The 21,280-nt window shown below is 40.6% G+C and overlaps 1 protein-coding gene across 4 annotated transcripts in view; it reads left to right on the forward strand.

Annotated features, from left to right (window-relative positions):
- CFDP1 (craniofacial development protein 1) overlaps positions 1 to 21,280 on the forward strand; it is a 138,166-nt gene that overhangs the window by 77,394 nt on the left and 39,492 nt on the right. The window contains exons 6-7 of one of the 4 annotated variants that reach the window (XM_079908559.1): positions 9,150 to 9,179; positions 17,968 to 19,415. The exons of 2 other annotated variants lie outside the window; for them this stretch is intronic. In XM_079908559.1, coding sequence (XP_079764685.1) covers positions 9,150 to 9,174 — 25 coding nt within the window. In that variant the 3' untranslated portion in view covers positions 9,175 to 9,179; positions 17,968 to 19,415. Of the gene's footprint in view, positions 1 to 9,149; positions 9,180 to 17,967; positions 19,416 to 21,280 lie in introns of those variants that run through there. One more of the 4 variants, XM_079908558.1, reaches the window with a different exon arrangement.

Consider the following 21,280-nt stretch of genomic DNA (forward strand, 5'->3'; position numbering starts at 1 on the left):
AGAGCACACGGGCTTCAGTAGTTGTGGCGCAAGGGCTCTAGGGTGCATGGGCTTCAGTAGTTGTGGCTCGCAGGCTCTAGAGTTCAGGCTCAGTGTTGTGGCACACAGGCTTAGTTGCTCCGTGGATGTGGGATCTGGACCAGGGATCGAACCTGTGTCCCCTGCATTGGCAGGCGGATTCTTAACCACTGCGCCACCAGGGAAGTCCTCACTTAATTTTTTACTGCTTTGGGTTTTTTAATAAAAGCAAGGGTCTTATTTTAGAATAATTTTATAGTGAATAACCTGAATAGTTTATTTCAGACAAGTTGCTAAAATGATAGAGTTCTCATGTATTTTTCATCCAGCTTCCCCTAATTTTAACATCTTACATGACCATGGAACGTTTGTCAAAATTAAGATATCAACAGTGGGACAGAACTCTTAACCAAACTCTAAACTTTATTCCAGTTTCCCCTTGAGTGTCCTTTTGCTATTCCAGGATCCAATCCAGACTATCCCATTGCATTTAGGCAGCAATTTTTTAAATAATACTTTCTCCTTTTCTCTGCCACATTTAAGGAAATAAATAAACGTAAGATTTATGGAAGAGTTGCAGAGATAGAACAGAGAATACCATGTACCCTCCACCCAGGTTCCCCTAATGTGAGCATCTTGCATAATGACAGTGCGTTTGTCCAAAACTAATAGACCAACAAGGCCGCCATGTTTTTATACCATCATGGAGACACCTCCCCTGTAGATATGTCTTAGATATGGGGGGACCTCCACATCTGTGAGCTTCTCACTCTCATGATTTCAAGCTTGGAGTCAGGCAGACCAGGGCTTTGCACCCCACCACAGCCATGTCCTGGAGTGTGACCGCCCTAATTTCAGCTTCCTCCTCCACAAATGGGCAAATGTAGTGCTCGTGGCAGACTCTCAGCAAACTGCTGCTTTGTTCTTAAGTGAAACTGCCTTTTTTTTTTCTTTTCCTTCCTTCCTTCCTTCCTTCCTTTCTTTTCTTCCTTTTCTTTCTTTTTGTTCTTCCTTCCTTGCTTTCTTTTTTTTGAATTTTATTTATTTTTTATACAGCAGGTTCTTATTAGTTATCTGTTTTATACATATTAGTGTATATGTGTTGATCCCAATCTCCCAATTCATCCCACCACCACTACCCCCCTCCCGCCGTTTTCCCCCCTTGGTGTCTATACGATTGTTCTCTACATCAGTGTCTCAGTTTCTGCCCTGCAAACCGGTTTATCTGTACCATTTTTCTAGGTTCCACATATATACGTTAATATACGATATTTGTTTTTCTCTTTCTGACTTACTTCACTCTGTATGACAGTCTCTTCTTTATCCATTCATCTCTTGATGGGCATTTAGGTTGCTTCCATGACCTGGCTATTGTAAATAGTGCTGCAATGAACATTGTGGTACATGACTCTTTGAATTATGGTTTTCTCAAGGGTATATGCCCAGTAGTGGGATTGCTGGGTCATATGATAGTTCTATTTTTAGTTTTTTAAGGAAACTCCATACTGTTCTTCATAGTGGCTGTATCAATTTACATTCCCACCAACAGTGCAAGAGGGTTCCCTTTTCGCCACACCCTCTCCAGCATTTGTTGTTTGTAGATATTCTGATGATGCCCATTCTAACTGGTGTGAGGTGATATACCTCATTGTAGTTTTGATTAGCATTTCTCTAATAATTAGTGATGTTCAGCAGCTTTTCATGTGCTTCTTGGCCATCTGTATGTCTTTTTTGGAGAAATGTCTATTTAGGTCTTCTGCCCATTTTTGGATTGGGTTTTTTTTTTTTTTTGCGGTATGCGGGCCTCTCACTGTTGTGGCCTCTCCCACTGCAGAGCACAGGCTCCGGACGTGGATGCGCACGCTCAGCGGCCATGCCTCATGGGCCCAGCCGCTCTGCGGCATGTGGGATCTTCCCAGACCGGGCCACGAACCCGTGTCCCCTGTATCAGCAGGCGGACTCTCAACCACTGCGCCACCAGGGAAGCCCTGTTTGTTTTTTTAATATTGAGCTGCATGAGCTGTTTATATATTTTGGAGGTTAATCCTTTGTCCGTTGATTCATTTGCAAATATTTTTCCCATTCTGAGCGTTGTCTTTCTGTCTTGTTTATGGTTTCCTTTGCTGTGCAAAAGCTTTGAAGTTTCATTAGGTCCCATTTGTTTATTTTTGTTTTTATTTCCATTTCTCTAGGAGGTGGGTCAAAAAGATCTTGCAGTGATTTATGTCAAAGAGTGTTCTTCCTGTGTTTTTCTCTAAGAGTTTTACAGTGTCCGGTCTTACATTTAGGTCTCTAATCCATTTTGAGTTTATTTTTGTGTATGGTGTTAGGGCGTGTTCTAATTTCATTCTTTTACATGTAGCTGTCCAGTTTTCCCAGCACTACTTATTGAAGAGACTGTCTTTTCTCCATTGTATATCCTTGCCTCCTTTCTCATAGATTAGTTGACCATACATGTGTGGGTTTATCTCTCAGTTTTCTATCCTGTTCCATTGATCTATATTTCTGTTTTTATGCCAGTCCTATATTGTCTTGATTACTGTAGCTTTGTAGTATAGTCTGAAGTCTGGGAGGCTGATTCCAACAGCTCTGTTGTTTTCCTTCAATACTGCTTTGGCTATTCTGGGTCTTTTGTGTCTCCATACAAATTTTAAGATTTTTTGTTCTGGTTCTGTAAAAAATGCCACTGGTAATTTGATAGGGATTGCATTGAATCTGTAGATTGCTTTGGGTTATATAGTCATCTTTAGAATATTGATTTTTCCAATCCAAGAACATGTTATATCTCTCCATCTTTTTGTGTCAGCTTTGATTTCTTTCATCAGTGTCATATAGTTTTCTGAGTACACGTCTTTTACCTCCTTAGGTAGGTTTATTTCTGGGTATTTTATTCTTTTTGTTGCAATGGTGAATGGGATTGTGTCCTTAATTTCTCTTTCTTATTTTTTGTTGTTAGTGTATAGGAATGCAAGAGATTTCTGTGCATTAATTTTGTATCCTGCAACTTTACCAAATTCACTGATTAACTCTAGTAGTTTCCTGGTGGCATCTTTAGGATTCTCTATGTATAGTATCATGTCATCTGCAAACAGTGACAGTTTTACTTCTTTTCCAATTTGGATTCCTTTTATTTCTTTTTCTTCTCTGATTGCCATGGCTACGACTTACAAAACTATGTTGAATAATAATGGCAAGAGTAGACATCCTTGTTTTGTTCCTGATCTTAGAAGAAATGCTTTCAGTTTTTCACCATTGAGAATGATGTTTGCTGTGGGTTTGTCATATATGGCCTTTATTATGTTCAGGTAGGTTCCCTCTATTACCACTTTCTGGAGAGTTTTTATCATAAATGGGTGTTGAATTTTGTCAGAAGCTTTTTCTGCATCTATTGAGATGATCCTGTGGTTTTCTTCTTCAATTTGTTAATATGGTGTATCACATTGATTGATTTGCATATATTGAAGAAACCTTGCATCCTTGGGATAGATCCCACTTGATCATGGTGTATGATCCTTTTAATGTGTTGTTTGATTCTGTATGCTAGTGTTTTGTTGAGCATTTTTGTATCTATATTCATCAGTGATATTGGTCTGTAATTTTCTTTTTTTGTTGTCTCTTTGTCTTGTTTTGGTATCAGGGTGATGGTGGCCTTGTAATATGAGTTTGGGAGTATTCCATCCTCTGCAATTTTTTGGAAGAGTTTGAGAAGGATGGGTGTTAGCTCTTCGCTAAATGTTTGATAGAATTCACCTGTGAAGCCATCTGGTCCTGGACTTTGGTTTGTTGGAAGATTTTTTTTTTTTTTGCACTAAGTGGGCCTCTCATTGTTGTGGCCTCTCCCGCTGTGGAGCACAGGCTCCGGATGCACAGCCTCAGTGGCCAGGGCTCATGGGCCCAGCCGCTCTGTGGCATGTGGGATCCTCCTGGACCGGGGCATGAACCCGTGTCCCCTGCATCGGCAGGCGGACTCTGAACCACTGCGCCACCAGGGAAGCCCTGTTGGAAGATTTTTAATCACAGTTTCAATTTCATTACTTGTGATTGGTCTGTTCATATTTTCTATTTCTTCCTGGTTCAGTCTTGGAAGGTTATACCTGTCTAAGAATTTGTATGTTTCTTCCAGGTTGTCCATTTTAGTGGCATAGAGTTGCTTGTAGTAGTCTCTTAACGATGCTTTGTATTTCTGCGGTGTCTGTTGTAACTTCTCCTTTTTCATTTCTAATTTTATCGATTTGAGTCCTCTCACTCTTTTTCTTGGTGAGTCTGGATAAAGGTTTATCAATTTTGTTTATCTTCTCAAAGAACCAGCTTTTAGTTTTATTGATCTTTGCTGTTATTTCCTTTGTTCCTTTTTCATTTATTTCTGATCTGATCTTTATGATTTCTTTCCTTCTGCTAACTTTGGGTTTTGTTTGTTCTTCTTTCTCTAGTTCCTTTAGGTGTAAGGTTAGATTGTTTATTTGAGATTTTTCTTGTTTCTTGAGGTAGGCTTGTATAGCTATAAACTTCCCTCTTAGAACTGCTTTTGCACATCCCATAGGTTTGGGATCGTCATGTTTTCATTGTCATTTGTCTCTAGGTATTTTTTATTTCCTCTTTGATTTCTTCAGTGATCTCTTGATTATTTAGTAATGTATTGTTTAGCCTCATGTGTTTGCGTTTTTTACGTTTTTTTCTCTGTAATTGATTTCTAATCTCATAGTGTTGTGGTCGGAAAAGATGCTTGATATGATTTCAGTTTTCTTAAATTTACTGATGCTTGATTTGTGACCCAAGATGTAATGTATCCTGGAGAATGTTCTGTGTGCAGCTGAGAAAGTGTAATTTGCTGTTTTTGGATGGAATGTCCTATAAATATCAATTAAATCTTATCTGGTCTATTGTGTCATTTAAAGCTTGTGTTTCCTTATTAATTTTCTGTCTGGATGATCTGTCCATTGGTGTAAGTGAGGTGTTAAAATCCCCCACTATTACTGTGTTACTGTCAATTTCCTGTTTTATAGTTGTTAGCAGTTGTTGTATGTATTACTGAGGTGCTCCCGTGTTGGGTGCATATAAATTTAAAATTGTTATATCTTCTTTTTGGATTGATTCCTTGATCATTATGTAGCATCTTTCCTTGTCTCTTGTAACATTCTTTATTTTAAAGTCTATTTCATCTGATATGAGTATTGCTACTCCAGCTTTCTTTTGATTTCCGTTTGCATGGAATATCTTTTTCCATCCCGTCACTTTCAGTCTGTATGTGTCCCTAGGTCTGAAGTGGGTCTCTTGTAGACAGCATATAGATGGGTCTTGTTTCTGTATCCATTCAGGGAGCTTGTGTCTTTTGTTTGGAGCATTTAATCCATTCACATTGAAGGTAATTATCAATGTGTATGTTCCTATTCCCATTTTCTTAATTGTTATGGGTTTGTTTTTGTAGGCCCTTTTCTTCTCTTGTGTTTCCCAGTTAGAGAAGTTCCTTTAGCATTTGTTGTAGAGCTGGTTTGGTGATGGTGAATTCTCTTAGCTTTTGCTTGTCTATAAAGCTTTTGATTTCTCCATTGAATCTGAATGAGATCCTTGCTGGGTAGAGTAATCTTGGTTGTAGTTTCTTCCCTTTCATCATTTTAAGTATATCATGCCACTCCCTTCTGGCTTGTAGAGTTTCTGCTGAGAAATCAGCTGTTAACCTTATGGGAGTTCCCTTGTATGCTATTTGTCGTTTTTCCCTTGCTGCTTTCAATAATTTTTCTTTGTCTTTAATTTTTGCCAGTTTGATTTCTTTGTGTCTCAGTGTGTTTCTCCTTGGGTTTATCCTGTATGGGCCTCTCTGTGCTTCTTGTACTTGGGTGGCTATTTCCTTTCCCATGTTAGGGGAGTTTTTGCCTATAATCTTTTCAGATATTTTCTCAGGTCCTTTCTCTCTCTTTTCTCCTCTGGGACCCCTATAATGTGAATGTTGTTGCATTTAATGTTGTCCCAGAGGTCTCTTAGGCTGTCTTCATTTCTTTTCATTCTTTTTTCTTTATTCTGTTCCGCAGCAGTGAATTCCACCATTCTGTCTTCCAGGTCACTTATCCATTCTTCTGCCTCAGTTATTCTGCTATTGATTCCTTCTAGTGTAATTTTCATTTCAGGTATTGTATTGTTCATCTCTGTTTGTTTGTTTTTTAATTCTTGTAGATCTTTGTTAAACATTTCTTGCATCTTCTCGATCTTTGCCTCCATTCTTTTTCCGAGGTCCTGGATCATCTTCACTATCATTATTCTGAATTCTTTTTCTGGAAGGTTGCCTATCTCCACTTCATTTAGTTGTTTTTCTGGGGTTTTATCTTGTTCCTTCATCTAGCACATGGCCCTCTGCCTTTTCATCTTGTCTGTTTTTCTGTGAATTTGGTTTTCCTTCCACAGGCTGCAGGATTGTAGTTCTTTTTGCTTCTGCTGTCTGCCCTCTGGTGGATGAGGCTATCTAAGAGGCTTGTGCAAGCTTCCTGATGGGAGGGACTGGTGGTGGGTAGAGTTGGCTGTTGCTCTGGTGGGCAGAGCTCAGTAAAACTTTATCCACTTGTCTGCTGATGGGTGGGGCTGGGTTACCTCCCTGTTGGTTGTTTGGCCTGAGGCGACCCAACACTGGACCCAACCGGCTCTTTGGTGGAACCAATGCGGACTCTAGGAGGGCTCACGCCAAGGAGTACTTCCCAGAACTTCTGCTGCCAGCCAGTGTCCTTGTACCCACGGTGAGCTGCAGCCACCCCCTACCTCTGCAGGAGACCCTCCAGCACTAGCAGGTAGGTCTGGTTCAGTCTCCTGTGGGGTCACTGCTCCTTTCCCTGGGTCCCGCTCCCTCTAAGAGTGGAGTCTGTTTCCCCCAGTCCTCTCGAAGTCCTGCAATCAAATCCCGCTAGCCTTCAAAGTCTGATTCTCTAGGAATTCCTCCTCCCATTGCCTGACCCCCAGGCTGGGAAGCCTGACATGGGGCCCAGAACCTTCACTCCAGTGGGTGGACTTCTGTGGTAAAAGTGTTCTCCAGTTTGTGAGTCACCCACCCAGTGGTCATGGGATTTGATTTTATTGTGATTGCGCCCCCTGTACTGTCTCATTGCGGCTTCTCCTTTGTCTTTGGATGTGGGGTATCATTTTTGGTGAGTTCCATTGTCTTCCTGTTGATGATTGTTCAGCAGTTAGTTGTGATTCCGGTCCTCTTGCAACAGGGCGTGAGCACACATCCTTCTACTCCACCATCTTGAACCAGTCAGTGTCAATATTCCCTTTCCTTCCTTCCTTCCATCCATCCATCCTTCCTGCCTCCCTCCCTCCCTTCCTCCCTTTCTTTCTCACTCTCTCTCTCTTTCTCTCTTTCCCTTTTAACTGCCTGGCAGTGAAGAATATTTTTGGCAAAGTGTTGTGCTAGGGATACAGAGAAGGAAGAAAAGGGTATCTGTCCTCAAAGGACTGAAATCCTAGTGGGGAAAGAGAAGTGCCCCTACAACTAACTCTGTAACAAGTTTTTCTTAGTTGTTAATCTGGAGCAGTCATCTCTAGCCCAGTTAAAGAGTGACTTGGCTTGTGTACACCCCTATCTGGTCTTTCATCACAGGTCACCACAGTTCACAGCAGACCTTCCCCATATTACTCCTCCGTAGGACTGCCTCTTAAAGGCAATAGTTTACTGTTTCTTTGTGGGCCAGTATGCCTTTCCCCAGCTCTAGTAGACATTCTGCCACCCCTCAGGTAGTGGAAGCAGTAACGGCTTTATATCCTGTGTTCCTTCAGCAAGCCTCAGGAGAGGGTGGTAATGATAGTTATCGTTTGGTGAACCCCCACCATGGCTGCTTCATGTATATCGTCTCTAATCCTAGGGAATTGTTTTATTTTACAGATAAAGAAACAGGTTTAGATAGGTTTGTTCATTTGCCCAAAGTAATAAGAGGCAGAAACCAGATTCCCACCCAGGTTTATCTGAGTCCAAAGTCTGAGCTCCTTCCACTCTATCATGATGCTTTTCCAAGGAGATGGAAGTGAAGAAGGAAAGATAAACAAGGGTGGCAAATAGGTTTCCTGACACCTAATAATACTAATCTGGTTATCATATTGCCATGAAGCTCTGTGGAGATTCAGAAGGAAAGAAGGAAAGAAGTGATTGATTACTGATGTCTGCTGTGGTTGCGGGAGGAGGGACCATGGACATGTTGTGAGGTGCCTGTTGTTCCCACAATAGGCAGGAATTTTCCCTTTGTATATTTGCTCTGGCAGTTTTCTAAATGGAGGCTTTCGTTCTGTCTGGACTTTAAATATTCTTTGAGAAACAGGAATTACATGAAGGCTAAGATCCACATTTAACTCTTATACAGTTGGCTCTCCGTATCCACAGGTTCGAAAATATGCAGAAAAAAGATTCCAGAAAGTTCCAATAAACAAAACTTGAATTTGCTTAGGGCCAGCAACTATTTACATAGCATTTACATTGTATTAGGTATTAAGTAATCTAGAGATGATTTAAAGTATTCAGGAGGATGTGTATAGGTTATATACATATACTCTGCCATTTTATATAAAGGACTTGATCATCCACGGATTTTGGTATCCAAAGAAGGTCCTGGAACCATTCCCTTATACAGAAGGACAACTGTATATTTAAACAGTTAACGTTTTATATTACTTCATTGGAGACATGATTGGTATAATTAAGATTCTTTAGAGTGGGTTTTTATGGTAGTTTCTGTGGAAATTCTTCTTTTAGACATAAAAATTAGTTATAGTAGAGGGTATAAGCATTCTACTTCAATTAAAATAGTCTATTCTGTTCCCAGAAAGAGGCATAGGACAGAGATTGAGTAAAATGATAAAAATCTTCAAAACTGAAAAAAGAAAGAAAGAAAGGTTTAAGAACTTTGTTGGTAAGGAATTTTTAAATTATTATCTCTCTAATAGCATGGTCCATTTTTTTTCTTTTTTTAGCCCAGCTTCAATAATTAACCATTAGTACCCAGTCTTACTTCGTCTGTACCCCTGTCTAGGCTCATCATACTATTTTGAAGCATATCTCAGATATGTGAGTTTACTCATAAATATTATTTTATATATATCTCTAAAATAAAAATATTTACCGATAAATATTTCAATATGTTTCTCTTCTTTTTAAACAGAATCATAATACCATGTCACACCTGAAAAAAGTAAGTGTTTTCATAATATTACCAAATATTCGATCATTGTTTAAATATCCAGTTTGTTTCATATGTTCTAGTTTGTTTGAATCAGGATTCAGTAAGGTTCAGGCATGATAATTGGTTGATATATCTCTTAGTCCCTTTTATTTTATTTTATTTTTAAAATAAATTTATTTATTTGTTTTTAATTTGTGGCTGCGTTGGGTCTTCATTGCTGTGTGTGGGCTTTCTCTAGTTGCGGCAAGCGGGGGCTACTTTTTGTTACGGTGCACGGGCTTCTCATTGTGGTGGCTTCTCTTATTGTGGAGCACAGGCTCTAGGCGTGTGGGCTTCAGTAGTTGTGGCACACGGGCTCAGTAGTTACAGCATGCGGGCTCTAGAGCGCAGACTCAGTAGTTATGGCGCACAGGCTTAGTGGCTCCACGGCATGTGGGATCTTCCCGGACCAGGGCTCAAACCCATGTCCCCTGCATTGGCAGGCAGATTCTTAACCACTGCTCTTCTTAGTCCCTTTTAATCTTTAGGTCTCCATTCCATCTATTTTTCTTATGTTTTTGTTGAAGAAACTAGTTTGTCCTGTAGAGTTTCCCACATCCTGTTTTATATTCAAAACTGTATCAGAGTGATGTTGTATTAGGAGACACATAATGTCTGGCTTTCTCTTTTTATGGTGTTATGATCCTAGATCCTAGATCCATCCACGATTGCAAACTGGAGACTGTTTTAGTCCATTCAGGCTGCTGTGACAGATTACTATACACTGGGTGGCTTATAAACATTTCTGGAGGCTGGGAATCCTAAGACGAAGACTCGGGCAGGTTCAATATCTGGTGAGAACCCGCTTCCTGGCTCATGGACAGATGTCTTCTCACTGTCCTCTCACAATGGAAGAGGTAAGGGAGTTCCCTAGGGCCTGCTTTTTTAAGTATACTAATAATCCCATTTGTGAGGGCTTCACCCTCATGACCTAATCATCTCCCAAAAGCCCCACCTCCAAATACCAACACACTGGGATTGTTTCAGTGTGCATTGGAGAGAGCAGGGAGACAAAGTCAACCTATAGCAGTGACGGTGTCATTCTCTCTTCATTTATTAGCTGTAATACTCATATACATATCAACTCTTCCTCATCTGTTTGGTCCCAATTCATATAGGAAAGACAGGATAAATGCTTGTTTCTTTTTTATGTACCCATTTTCAGTATGAGTTGATTCACTAACATCCTCCAGTTAAATACAAATTAGTATTTTTTATTGTGAACTCATGAATTTAAACATTTGATATTATTTCAAATCAATCAAGGGTATTACAGTCATTACCCTTATTGATTCCCACATTGTTTCATCTGGTCAGTGAGTACTTCTTCAAGTAAGGTCACAAGTCCTTTTGACAATAACCCTAATACTCTTTGATAGCTTCCGGGTTATCTGGTATGACAAAATATCCCAGGCTCATTTTGTACATTTGCCACAGACCTGGTGTAGGTTATCTAACCTAGGACCCCTGTTGCCTTTTAGTGGGAAGCATTATTTCAAGACACTAGGGATAAGGAATGTTAGTTGCTAGTGTTACAAAACAAAATTCAGCAGAGTAAATTTGAAGATCTTAATGACTTTATTAAGCAATTCATGAATCAAGCAGCATCCCATCTACCAAATATTGATAGAAACTCTCGGGTTATCTTAAATCTGAAACGTTTATCTTCTTAAACTGAGAACAAACAGCAGGATTGATAGAATATCACACAAATACCCATTTGCTTTATTTCACAATGTACACATAATAGTCTTAGTACCACCACCAAGTGGGATTAGTACAAATAGTGTAAGTTAGGTTTTTTGTTTTGTTTTTGCAGTTTTTTTTGTCCTTAGGGTATATTTCACTTGAAATGTATAGCTAAATTACTGTGATGTATAGTCACCTGGAATAGTATTTCTTTTTGTGATGCTACCAAGTAGATACATATTAAGTTCATTTGTTTTATTTCATTTTTAGTTTTTAGAGATTGCTTTTGTTTCTACTTAAATTTTATTTTGTACTTAATGCAAAATCTATAAAAGCAAATTTTCAAATAAGTTCAATTTCTGTCTCTATTCCCTCTACCTATTCTCTCTTTATAGTATAAGTAATCTTTTTTTAATGATTTATCCTTCCATTGACAAAAAAAGATACATTTATTTCTCTTTACTTAGATTAACACACACATAGTATCCTATATACAGTTTTCTCTGCCTTGCATTTTTACTGTACATTCTGGAGATCACTTGATAGTAGTACTTAGAGAGTTTCCTCTTTCATTTTTTTCAGATGCAAGGTATTTCATCGTATGAATGTACCAGAGTTTATTCAGTTAATTTTGTTCATTAAACATTTGGGTTGTTTCTAGTCTTCTGGGTTTTTTGTTTGTTTGTTTTAATCTTTTTATTTAGCTTCATTGGGTCTCCATTGGGGCACGGAGGCTTCTCTGTAGTTGTGATGAGAAGGTTCTAGAACGTGCAGGCTTAGTTGCCCTGTGGCATGTGGGATCCTAGTTCCCCGACTAGGGATTGAACACACGTCCCCTGCACTGGAAGGTGGACTCTTAACCACTGGGCCACCAGGGAAGTCCCTCTAGTCTTCTGTTATTATAAAAGAGTCCCACAATGAATAGTTTTATGCATATGTGTTTTCGTGGTTTCTGGCAAGGATTTCTACATGATTTAAGGCTATCCTTGCTTAAGTTGCATCCAATTAAATGCAATAATTTTAAAATAACATTTAGTTAAAAACTTGCAGTGCATAATTATTCATTAGGGACATGGAAATCAAACCACAGTGAGATACCACTTCACACCTATTAGTATGGCTATAATCAAAAAGATGGAAATAAATGTTGGTGAGGGTGTGGAGAAATTGAAACCCTTGTATGTTACTGGTGGGATACAGCATGCTATAATTGCTTTGGAAAAGATTTTGACAGTTCCTCAAAAAGTTAAACATAAACTTACCATTTAAACCTACAGTCCTATTCCAAAATATATACTCAAGAAAGCTGAAAACAATATGTCCACACAAAAACGTACACAAATGTTCATAGCAGCATTATCATGGTACCCAAAAAGTGGAAACAACCCAATGTCTATCAACTGATGAACAGATAAACAAAACGTACATCCATTCTGGGGTGTTTTCCAACACCAACCAATACTGTGATTCTCCAGACACCACCTAAGTGTTCATCAGTTTAATTCAGTTCTGCCACTGCCCGGAGTTAATGTACACCTCACAGCATAAGGGCTCAGTCCCATAAGAATAGCCCCCCTTGAGATACCAAGTGCAAAACCCGGGCTATCCATGCTTCTGACTAAATAATTATAAATCAGGGACTTCCCTGGTGGCACAGTGGTTAAGAATCCGTCTGCCAGTGCAGGGGACACGAGTTCGAGCCCTGGTCCAGAAAGATCCCACATGCACAGAGCAACTAAGCCCGTGCGCCACTACTACTGAGCTTGTGCTCTAGAGCCTGCGAGCCACAACTGCTGAAGCCCGAGTGCCTAGAACCCGTGCTCTGCAGCAAGAGAAGCCACCACAGTGAGAAGCCCGCGCACCGCAACAAAGAGTAGCCCTCACTCACCGCAACTAGAGAAAGCCCATGCGCAGCAACGAAGACCCAACTCAGCCAAAAATAAATAAATTTATTTTTTTAAAACGATTTTTTAAAAAAATTATAAATCAGGGGTTACATGACCCCCTCCTAAAGTTTAGTAATTGGCTAGGATGGCTCACAGAACTCAGGAAAGCATTTTACTTATGTTGACCAGTTTAGTATTAAGAGTACAACTCAGAAACAGCCAAATGGAAGAGATGCATAGGGTAAGGTATTGGGAGCACTCGCCTAACACCTCAGTGTGTTTACTAACCCAGAAGCTCATCACATTTTGCTCTTTAGAGGTTTTTATAGAGCTTCATCTCTGTCCCTCCTCCCCTTCCCAGAGGTCGATGGCCTCTAACCATTTGGTCTTTCTTGTGACCAGCTCAGTCCTGAAGCTATCTGTGGGCACTATCCTAAGTCACCTCGTTTAGCATAAACTCCAGTGTGAACATAAGGAGCTCTTGCTATGAATAACAAAAGATGCTGTTAGCACTCAGGAAATCCCAAGGGGTTTGGGAGCTGTGTTCCAGGAAACTGGGGCCAAATACATTTCTTATTATACTGTATCCATACAGTGGAATATTAATCACTTGTGAAAAACAATAAAGGAGTGAAGTATACTCAACAAACTAAGAACAGAAGGGAACTTCCTCAACCCAATAAAAGGGCATCTATGAAAAACGAAACCACAGCTAACATCATACTTAATCATGAAAGACTGGCTGTTTTCCCCCTAAGATAGGAAGAAGTCAAGGATGTCCCCTCATGCTATTTCTATTTGGCATTGTGTTGGAGGTTCTAGCCAGGGCACTTAGACAAGAAAATGAAGTAAGAGGCAACCAAATTGGAAAGAAAGAAGTTAAATCTCTATTCACAAATGACATGATCTTTTATATAGAAAATCCTCATTAATCATCTAAAAACTATGAGAAGTAGTAGACAGATTCATCAAGGTTGCAGGATACAAATCAGTATACTACAAAAATCAATTGTATTTCAATAAATTAGAAATGGACAATCCAAAAACAAAATGAAGAAGACAATTCTACTTACAAAAGCATCTAAAAGAGTAAAATACTTAGGAGTAAATTTAACAAAAGATGTTTAAGACTTGTACACTGAAATCTATAAAATATTATTGAAAGAAATTAAAGATCTAAATAAATGGAAAAACATCCGTTTTCATTGATTGGGAGACTTCATATTGTTAAGGTGGCTGTACTCCCAAAATTGATCTACAGATTCAGTGCAACTCCTATCAGAATCCCAGCTGGCTTCTTTATAGAAATTGATAAGCTGATTCTAAAAATCATATGGAAACTTAAGGGACCCACAATAGCCAAAACAGTTTTGAAAAAGAACAGCAAAGTTGAAGGACTCGCATTTCCCAACTTCAAAACTTAGTACGGGGGCTTCCCTGGTGGCGCAGTGGTTGAGAATCTGCCTGCCAATGCAGGGGACACGGGTTCGAGCCCTGGTCTGGGAAGATCCCACATGCCGCGGAGCAACTAGGCCCGTGAGCCACAATTACTGAGCCTGCGCGTCTGGAGCCTGTGCTCCGCAACAAGAGAGGCCGCGATAGTGAGTGGCCCCCGCTTGCCGCAACTAGAGAAAGCCCTCGCACAGAAACGAAGACCCAACACAGCCATAAATAAATAAATAAAAATTTAAAAAAAAATTTATTAAAAAAAACACAACTTAGTACAGGGACTTCCCTGGTGGTCCAGTGGTTAAGAATCCTCCTTCCAATGCAGGGTACATGGGTTTGATCCCTGGTCAGGGAACTAGGATCCCGCATGCCACGGGGCAACTAAGCCTGTGTGCCACAGCTACTGAGCCCGCATGCTCTGGGGCCTGTGAGCCGCAGCTACTGAGCCTGTGCACACTGGAGCTCGTGCGCCACAACTACTGAGTCCTGCGCACCCTAGAGCCCGAGTGCCACAACTAGAGAGAAGCCCACATGCTGCAACAAAAGATTCCGCATGCTGCAGTGAATCCTGTATGCCGCAACTAAGATCCAACACAGTCAAATAAATAAATACATAAATAAATAAATTTTTTTAAAAACTTACTACAAAGCTACAGTAGTCAAGACATTGTGGTACTGGCATAAGGACAGATGTATAGATCAGTGGAATTGAATTGAGAGTTCAGAAATACACCCTCACATTTATAGTCAATTGATTTTTGGCCAGAATGCCAAGACAGCTACATGGGGAAGGTGTAATCACTTTGACAGATGGTACCGGGACAATTGGATATCTCTTGTCCATACAAGTACATATTCATAGCAGCCAAAGGGTGGAAACAATCCAAATGTCTATCAACTGATGAATGGATAAATAAAATGTGTAAAACCCATACAATGGAATATTATTTGGCCTTGAAAATGAGTACAGTACTGATTTGGGCTACAACGTAGATGAACCTTGAAAACTTTGTGGTAAATGAAAGAAGCCAAATACAAAAGACCACATATTGTATGGTTCTACTTATATGAAATGTCCAGAATAAGCAGTTATAGAAACAAAGTAGGTTAAAGGTTGTCTGCGGCTGGACAGGATAAGGAAGGACGGGTGACTGCTAATGGGTACAGGGTTTCGTTTGGGTTTCTTTTTTGGCAGGGGGAGGGTCAATGGAAATGTTGTAGAATTAGATAGTGATGGTTATACAGCTTTGTGTCTTTACTAATAACCACGGAAAGGTACACTTTAAAAGAGTACATCTTTTGACATGCACATTATATCTCAATATCAAAAAAAGAGCTTGCAGTAAATTATTACCTCGGTAAAGGTTTTTTGTTTGTTTTTTTTGTTTGTTTGTTTGTTTTTGGCTGCGTTGGGTCTTCATTGCTGCGCACAAGCTTTTTCTCTAGTTGCAGTGAGCGGGAGCTGCTCTTTGTTGCGGTTTGCGGGCTTCTCACTGCAGTGGCTTCTCTTGTTGCAGAACACGAGCTCTAGGCTCACGGGCTTCAGTAGTTGCAGCACGCGGGCTCAGCAGTTATGGCTTGCGGGCTCTAGAGCACAAGTTCAGTAGTTGTGGCACATCGGCTTAGTTTGCTCCGCGGCACGTGGGATCTTCCCGGACCAGGGCTCAAACCCGTGTCCCCTGCATTGGCAGACAGATTCTTAACTACTGTGCCACCAGGGAAGTCCCCTCAGTAAAGCTTTTTTTAATATATAAATTTATTTATTTTATTTATGGCTGTATTGGGTCCTCATTGCTGCGTGCAGGCTCTCTCTAGTTGCAGCAAGCGGGGGCTATTCTTTGTTGTGGTGTGCAGGCTTCTCATTGTGGTGGCTTCTCTTGCTGCAGAGCATGGGCTCTAGGCATGTGGGCTTCAGTAGTTGCAGCACGTGGGCTCAGTAGCTGTGGCTCGTGGGCTCTAGAGGCTCAGTTGTTGTGCCGCACAGGCTTAGTTGCTCCGCGGCATGTGGGATCTTCCAGGATCAGGGCTCAAACTTGTGTCCTCTGCATTGGCAGGCGGATTCTTAACTGCTGTGCCACCAGGGAAGTCCCACGCTCAGTAAAGTTTTAATGAAGGTAAGCCAAAAAGGAAAAAACAATGTACAGTTTACTCCAGTCTTCCACTTGTTCATGTTAGATGAGCATTTCTTTCCCACTTAAGACAGTGACCACCAAAGCAGAGTTGAAGAAATTTTAGGCTTTGGGCTTAAATTGTTGTTGTTATTTAATTTTTATTTTGAAATAATCTTAGATTTACAGAAGAGTTGTAAAGACAGTACAGAGTTTCCCTGAACCCTTCATCCAGCTTCCTGTAATATTAAAACATCTTACATAACCCTGATTCATTTATCAAAATTAAGAAATTAATCAAAAGTGAATGCTAATGAGTCAAAACATATCTGGAAGGATAAACAATAATACAGATCATAAACTCAGTGTCATGTGAGTTTAGGGAAGTGGGAGAGTGAAGGAGAAAAGAATCATTTGTGTATGTCCATATGTATCTGTTCAAATATTACTTAGGAAAAAAATAGAAGGGTTTATAATACCAATTGAAAAATTTAGGAAATCACTGGTAGAATTTAAAACATAGGGACTTCTCTGGTGGTGCAGTGTTTAAGACTCCGCACTGCCAATGCAGGGGGCCTGGGTTCAATCCCTGGTTAGGGAGCTAGATATCACATGCGTGCTGCAACTAAGAGTTCGCATGCCACAACTAAGGAGCCCTCAGGCCACAACTGAGGTACCAGTGAGCTGCAACTAAGACCCGGCATAACCAAATAAATAAATAAATAAATTTAAAACACACACACACACACACACACACACGTTAGAAATTGATTAACAAATACAAATAAGAGAAAGAAATATGAGGATTGCCCATGAATTAAAAAAAAAAAAAAGAAAACTTTAAGAAATTAACATTGGGGGCTTCCCTGGTGTCTCAGTGGTTGAGAATCCGCCTGCTAATGCAGGGGACACGGGTTGGAGCCCTGGTCCGGGAAGATCTCACATGCCACGGAGCAACCAAACAGATGTGCCACAACTACTGAGCCCGCATGTCACAACTACTGAAGCCTGCACTCCTAGAGTCCATGCTCCACAACAAGAGAAACCACCTAAGTGAGAAGACCACACACCGCGACAAAGAGTAGCCCCCGCTCGCTGCAACTAGAGGAAGCCCGCAAACAGCAACAAAGACCCAATGCAGCCAATAAATAAATAAATAAATAAATTTATAGAGGAAAAAGGAAAGACGTTAACATTGGTATACGATTAACTAAGAAACAGACATTATTTGGATTTCACCAGTTTTCCCACTAATGTCCCTTCTTTGTTCCAGAATCCAAACCTTGATTCTACCTTGCAGTTAGTTGCCATCTCTACACAGTCTCCTCTAATCTGTGACAGCTTCTAAGTCTTTATTTTTCTTGAGCTTGACACTTCTGAAGAGTATTGATCAGGTATTTTGTAGAGTGTCCCTCCATTTGAGTTCTCTTCATGATGAGACTGGGATTATGGATGTTTGGAAAGACTGCCAGAGAGGAAACGTGCCCTTCTTATCACACGTGGTATCAACTTGTTGCTAGTGATGTTAACTTTGATCATTTGGTTAAAGGAGAGTCTGCCAGGTTTCTCTACTGTAAAGTTGCTATTTTTTTCTCTTTCTCTTTTTTTTTTTTTTGCGGTACACAGGCCTCTCACTGTTGTGGCCTCTCCCGTTGCGGAGCATAGGCTCCAGATGCACAGGCTCAGCGGCCATGGCTCATGGACCCAGCCGCTCCACGGCATGTGGGATCTTCCCGGACTGGGACACGAACCTGTGTCCCCTGCATCGGCGGGCGGACTCTCAACCGCTGCGCTACCAGGGAAGCCCTCTTTATCTTTTTTATTTTATTTTATTTTTATTGCTTTGTTCTTTTCAGTTTTTCCAAGTCACTTTGGATTTGTGTTCTATTGATTAACAAAGGAATACTGACACCTGTTACTGAACTTGAGCTCCCAAAATGCATTGTGGCACCAACTACTTGCTGTTTACTCAGGAAGGATAGATGAGACCATCCGCATTTTTCCAAGAAAAGCTCAGTCACTTTTTGGGGGTGGGGTGGGGAAGTCCTGATGACTGACTGGATTTTCAAGTCTTTATTAGGCAGCAAAATACTACCTCAGAAGAGAGGAATGGAGCAGGGTTATTTCCAGAGTTTGGATGGCATACCAATCTCTTTCATAGGGAGTGTTGACTCTTTTTTTTGAGTGGAAGTTTTTAGAGTTATCTTGGAACATCAAAGTATGCACCGTGTAGAATATCTAGAAATCTTGTAGTTTATTCTTACTTCCTTCATCCTATCTGTACATTTGCTACTATGTGCAGTAGGGCATGTACTCCAAGAGAACTTTGGCAAATTAAAATTCCTGGTCCTTGGGCTACTTAATTTACATTTCACCAGGAGCTTTCATGTCAGAATCCAGGGCATAATCTCACTACCATTCTGTTCTTAACACTAGACAGGTACTAGTAAGCACTGTGTACAGCGGAATTTAAGCAAGGCGAGTCCTCATGGGAGATGCATTGTGAACACTGAACCTTTACATTTGAGCTATCATTCAGTGTTGCTCACACTATCATCCATTTCTGTTATTTTTCTCTTAATGGACATTTCCGCTTTCTTCTTGGGTGGAAACCCGGAAGCCTCCAGACCTCATCGCAAGAAGGCCTTGATTATTCCCTGGTGCAGCTTCAGTGCAGTCACTGATTACTTGACCAGGTCTTGTGGCAGCTGGACACCAACTTAGGACCAAATAACGTGTGTCTTAAAGAGATCTAACAGTTCCCAAGATTTTAAAGTTCACTCTGTCACATTCCTTATATTCCTACTTCCACATTAGTCTACCTCAAACCAGTCACAAGAGGGACAAATGATTTTAATCTCCTATTACCAAACTCTCTCACAGCTTTTAGGGATATTCTTTGTAAATTATATTGCTCCTGGGCTCTTCTTAAAGATCATTATTTTCATTCAGAGATTTACTTTGAGTAGTCTTTCATTCAGCTTTCCTTCTTTTTTTGCTATTCTTCTCATGTGAATATATGTCTACTATAAAACATCATCTGTACATGAGCTATAATATGATTGTTTGGTTCTGAATTGTATCATTAATGTTATAGGTATTTTTCTAATAGGCATTCTCTCCATGATTTTGTTTTCTAAAGTAATTAAAGTGGTTTAAGTCCTGATTCCTCTGTTTACTTATTGAGGTGAAATTCATGTAACATAAAATGAGACATCTTAAAGCATACAATTCAGTGGTATTTAGTACATTCTCATTTTTGTGCAGTCATCACCCTGATTCCTTTTTATGTTTGTGTATAGCAATGAAAAACCTTATATAGGCCCCAAAAGCCTTGTATATACTGACAGGGCAAGCTTTTCATTGGCTTCAGAATTTGTGCGCCCCTGCTGGAGGTTAGTTAGTTTCCTCCAACAGCGAAGCAGTGGTCCATTGGGTTTTGTTTGTTTTTTGCGGTACGCAGCCCTCTCACTATTGTGGCCTCTCCCGTTCCGGAGCACAGGCTCCGGACGCACAGGCTCAGCGGCCATGGCTCACGGGCCTAGCCACTCCGCGGCATGTGGGATCTTCCTGGACCGGGGCACAAACCTGTGTCCCCTGCGTTGTCAGGCGGATTCTTAAGCACTGTGCCAGCAGGGAAGCCCCCTTACTGAGATTCTTGAAATGTCCTTATAATTAAACAAATGCTTTTTTAAAATTCTGCAGAAAATGTCGCACACTCATCTGTTGCCCAGTCTACACAAATATCAAATCATCCACCGAATTATTCCCTTTTCTTTGCCTTCTTAGGAAATTAACCTTGCATGAGCTGATCTTTCATTGATTAACGATTTAAAGTGATATAGCAGGAAGTAGTAGGGTTAGTCAATATTAGGATATTGATGATTTTTAGCTCATCAGGCCACCTTTGAGAATTCTACTTAGCGTATGTACTAGCTAAGGCAGTTCCAAAGCTTATTGCTTAGTGTCTATTTGGAAGCTTTTAAAATAATTGAACTAGTGATGAAGTCATGAACTCCCTCCCAGGCTTTCCTCATGTGCTCTGGGGCCTCATTCTTCCTTCAAGACTGTGGGAATTGCCCCAGCTGTTTTGTCATATACATATATTTTCTCTAAAATTCCTTTCCTTCTTGGAACAGTTCCATTAGCATTTGCTTCCCATCTACATGATGCGGATCGGCGCCTTTTTTGCTGGAGAAAAATGGAGTCAACACATTAGTGTGAAGGAATTGTAGCCAGGCTGTACCCAGGCCACTTGAGGACTGCTCAAAGGTAGAATCCTCAACAAAGGAACTGTCATGAAACAAGAGAGAACATGTGCACACAGAGAAAACTGGCTATCTAGTGCCACCCTTGTTTTGTTCTCTAACCAGCTAAAATGTGAAAGGGTTTTGCTGAATGTTATTTAGAAATGTTTAGTATCATGCAGTAGATTCTAAATTCAGTCTAGAGACTTTTTTGTTCTCTCAAGCGAGTCTCCATCTTCCCAAGAACAACCAGAAGTTAGAGCTCATAGGGAATGTTCACTGATGGACCAGATGTTAAATCTTGTATGTTTCCAAGGAGCTCAGTGCGCTGTGTCAGGGAGACTGCTGTCGTCGTTGCAGCAGAGCTGCTTCCTGGGATGGAAGGAGTGCTGTTTCACCTCTGGCAGGGCTTCTCAGCCCCTGCTCCCCTCACACTTGGGCTGGATAGTCCTTTGTTGTGGAGAACTGTCCTGTACATTGCAGGCTGTTAAGCAGCATCCCCAGCCTCTGCCCCCTAAGTGCCAGTCATACCTCTTCCTCTCTCCCCAAGTTATGACTACCCCGATGTCTCCACACATTGCTAAGTGTTCCCTGGGGGCAAAATTGCCCATGATTGAGAGTCACTGATCTTAGGTTTCTTCCAAAGGCAAGATGAGGTTCCTGACTCTTAACCAAACCACCTAACCGCAAAG

This window comes from Stenella coeruleoalba (genome assembly GCF_951394435.1).
Source record: "Stenella coeruleoalba genome assembly, chromosome: 20".
In the NCBI taxonomy this organism is placed as follows: Eukaryota; Metazoa; Chordata; class Mammalia; order Artiodactyla; family Delphinidae; genus Stenella; species Stenella coeruleoalba.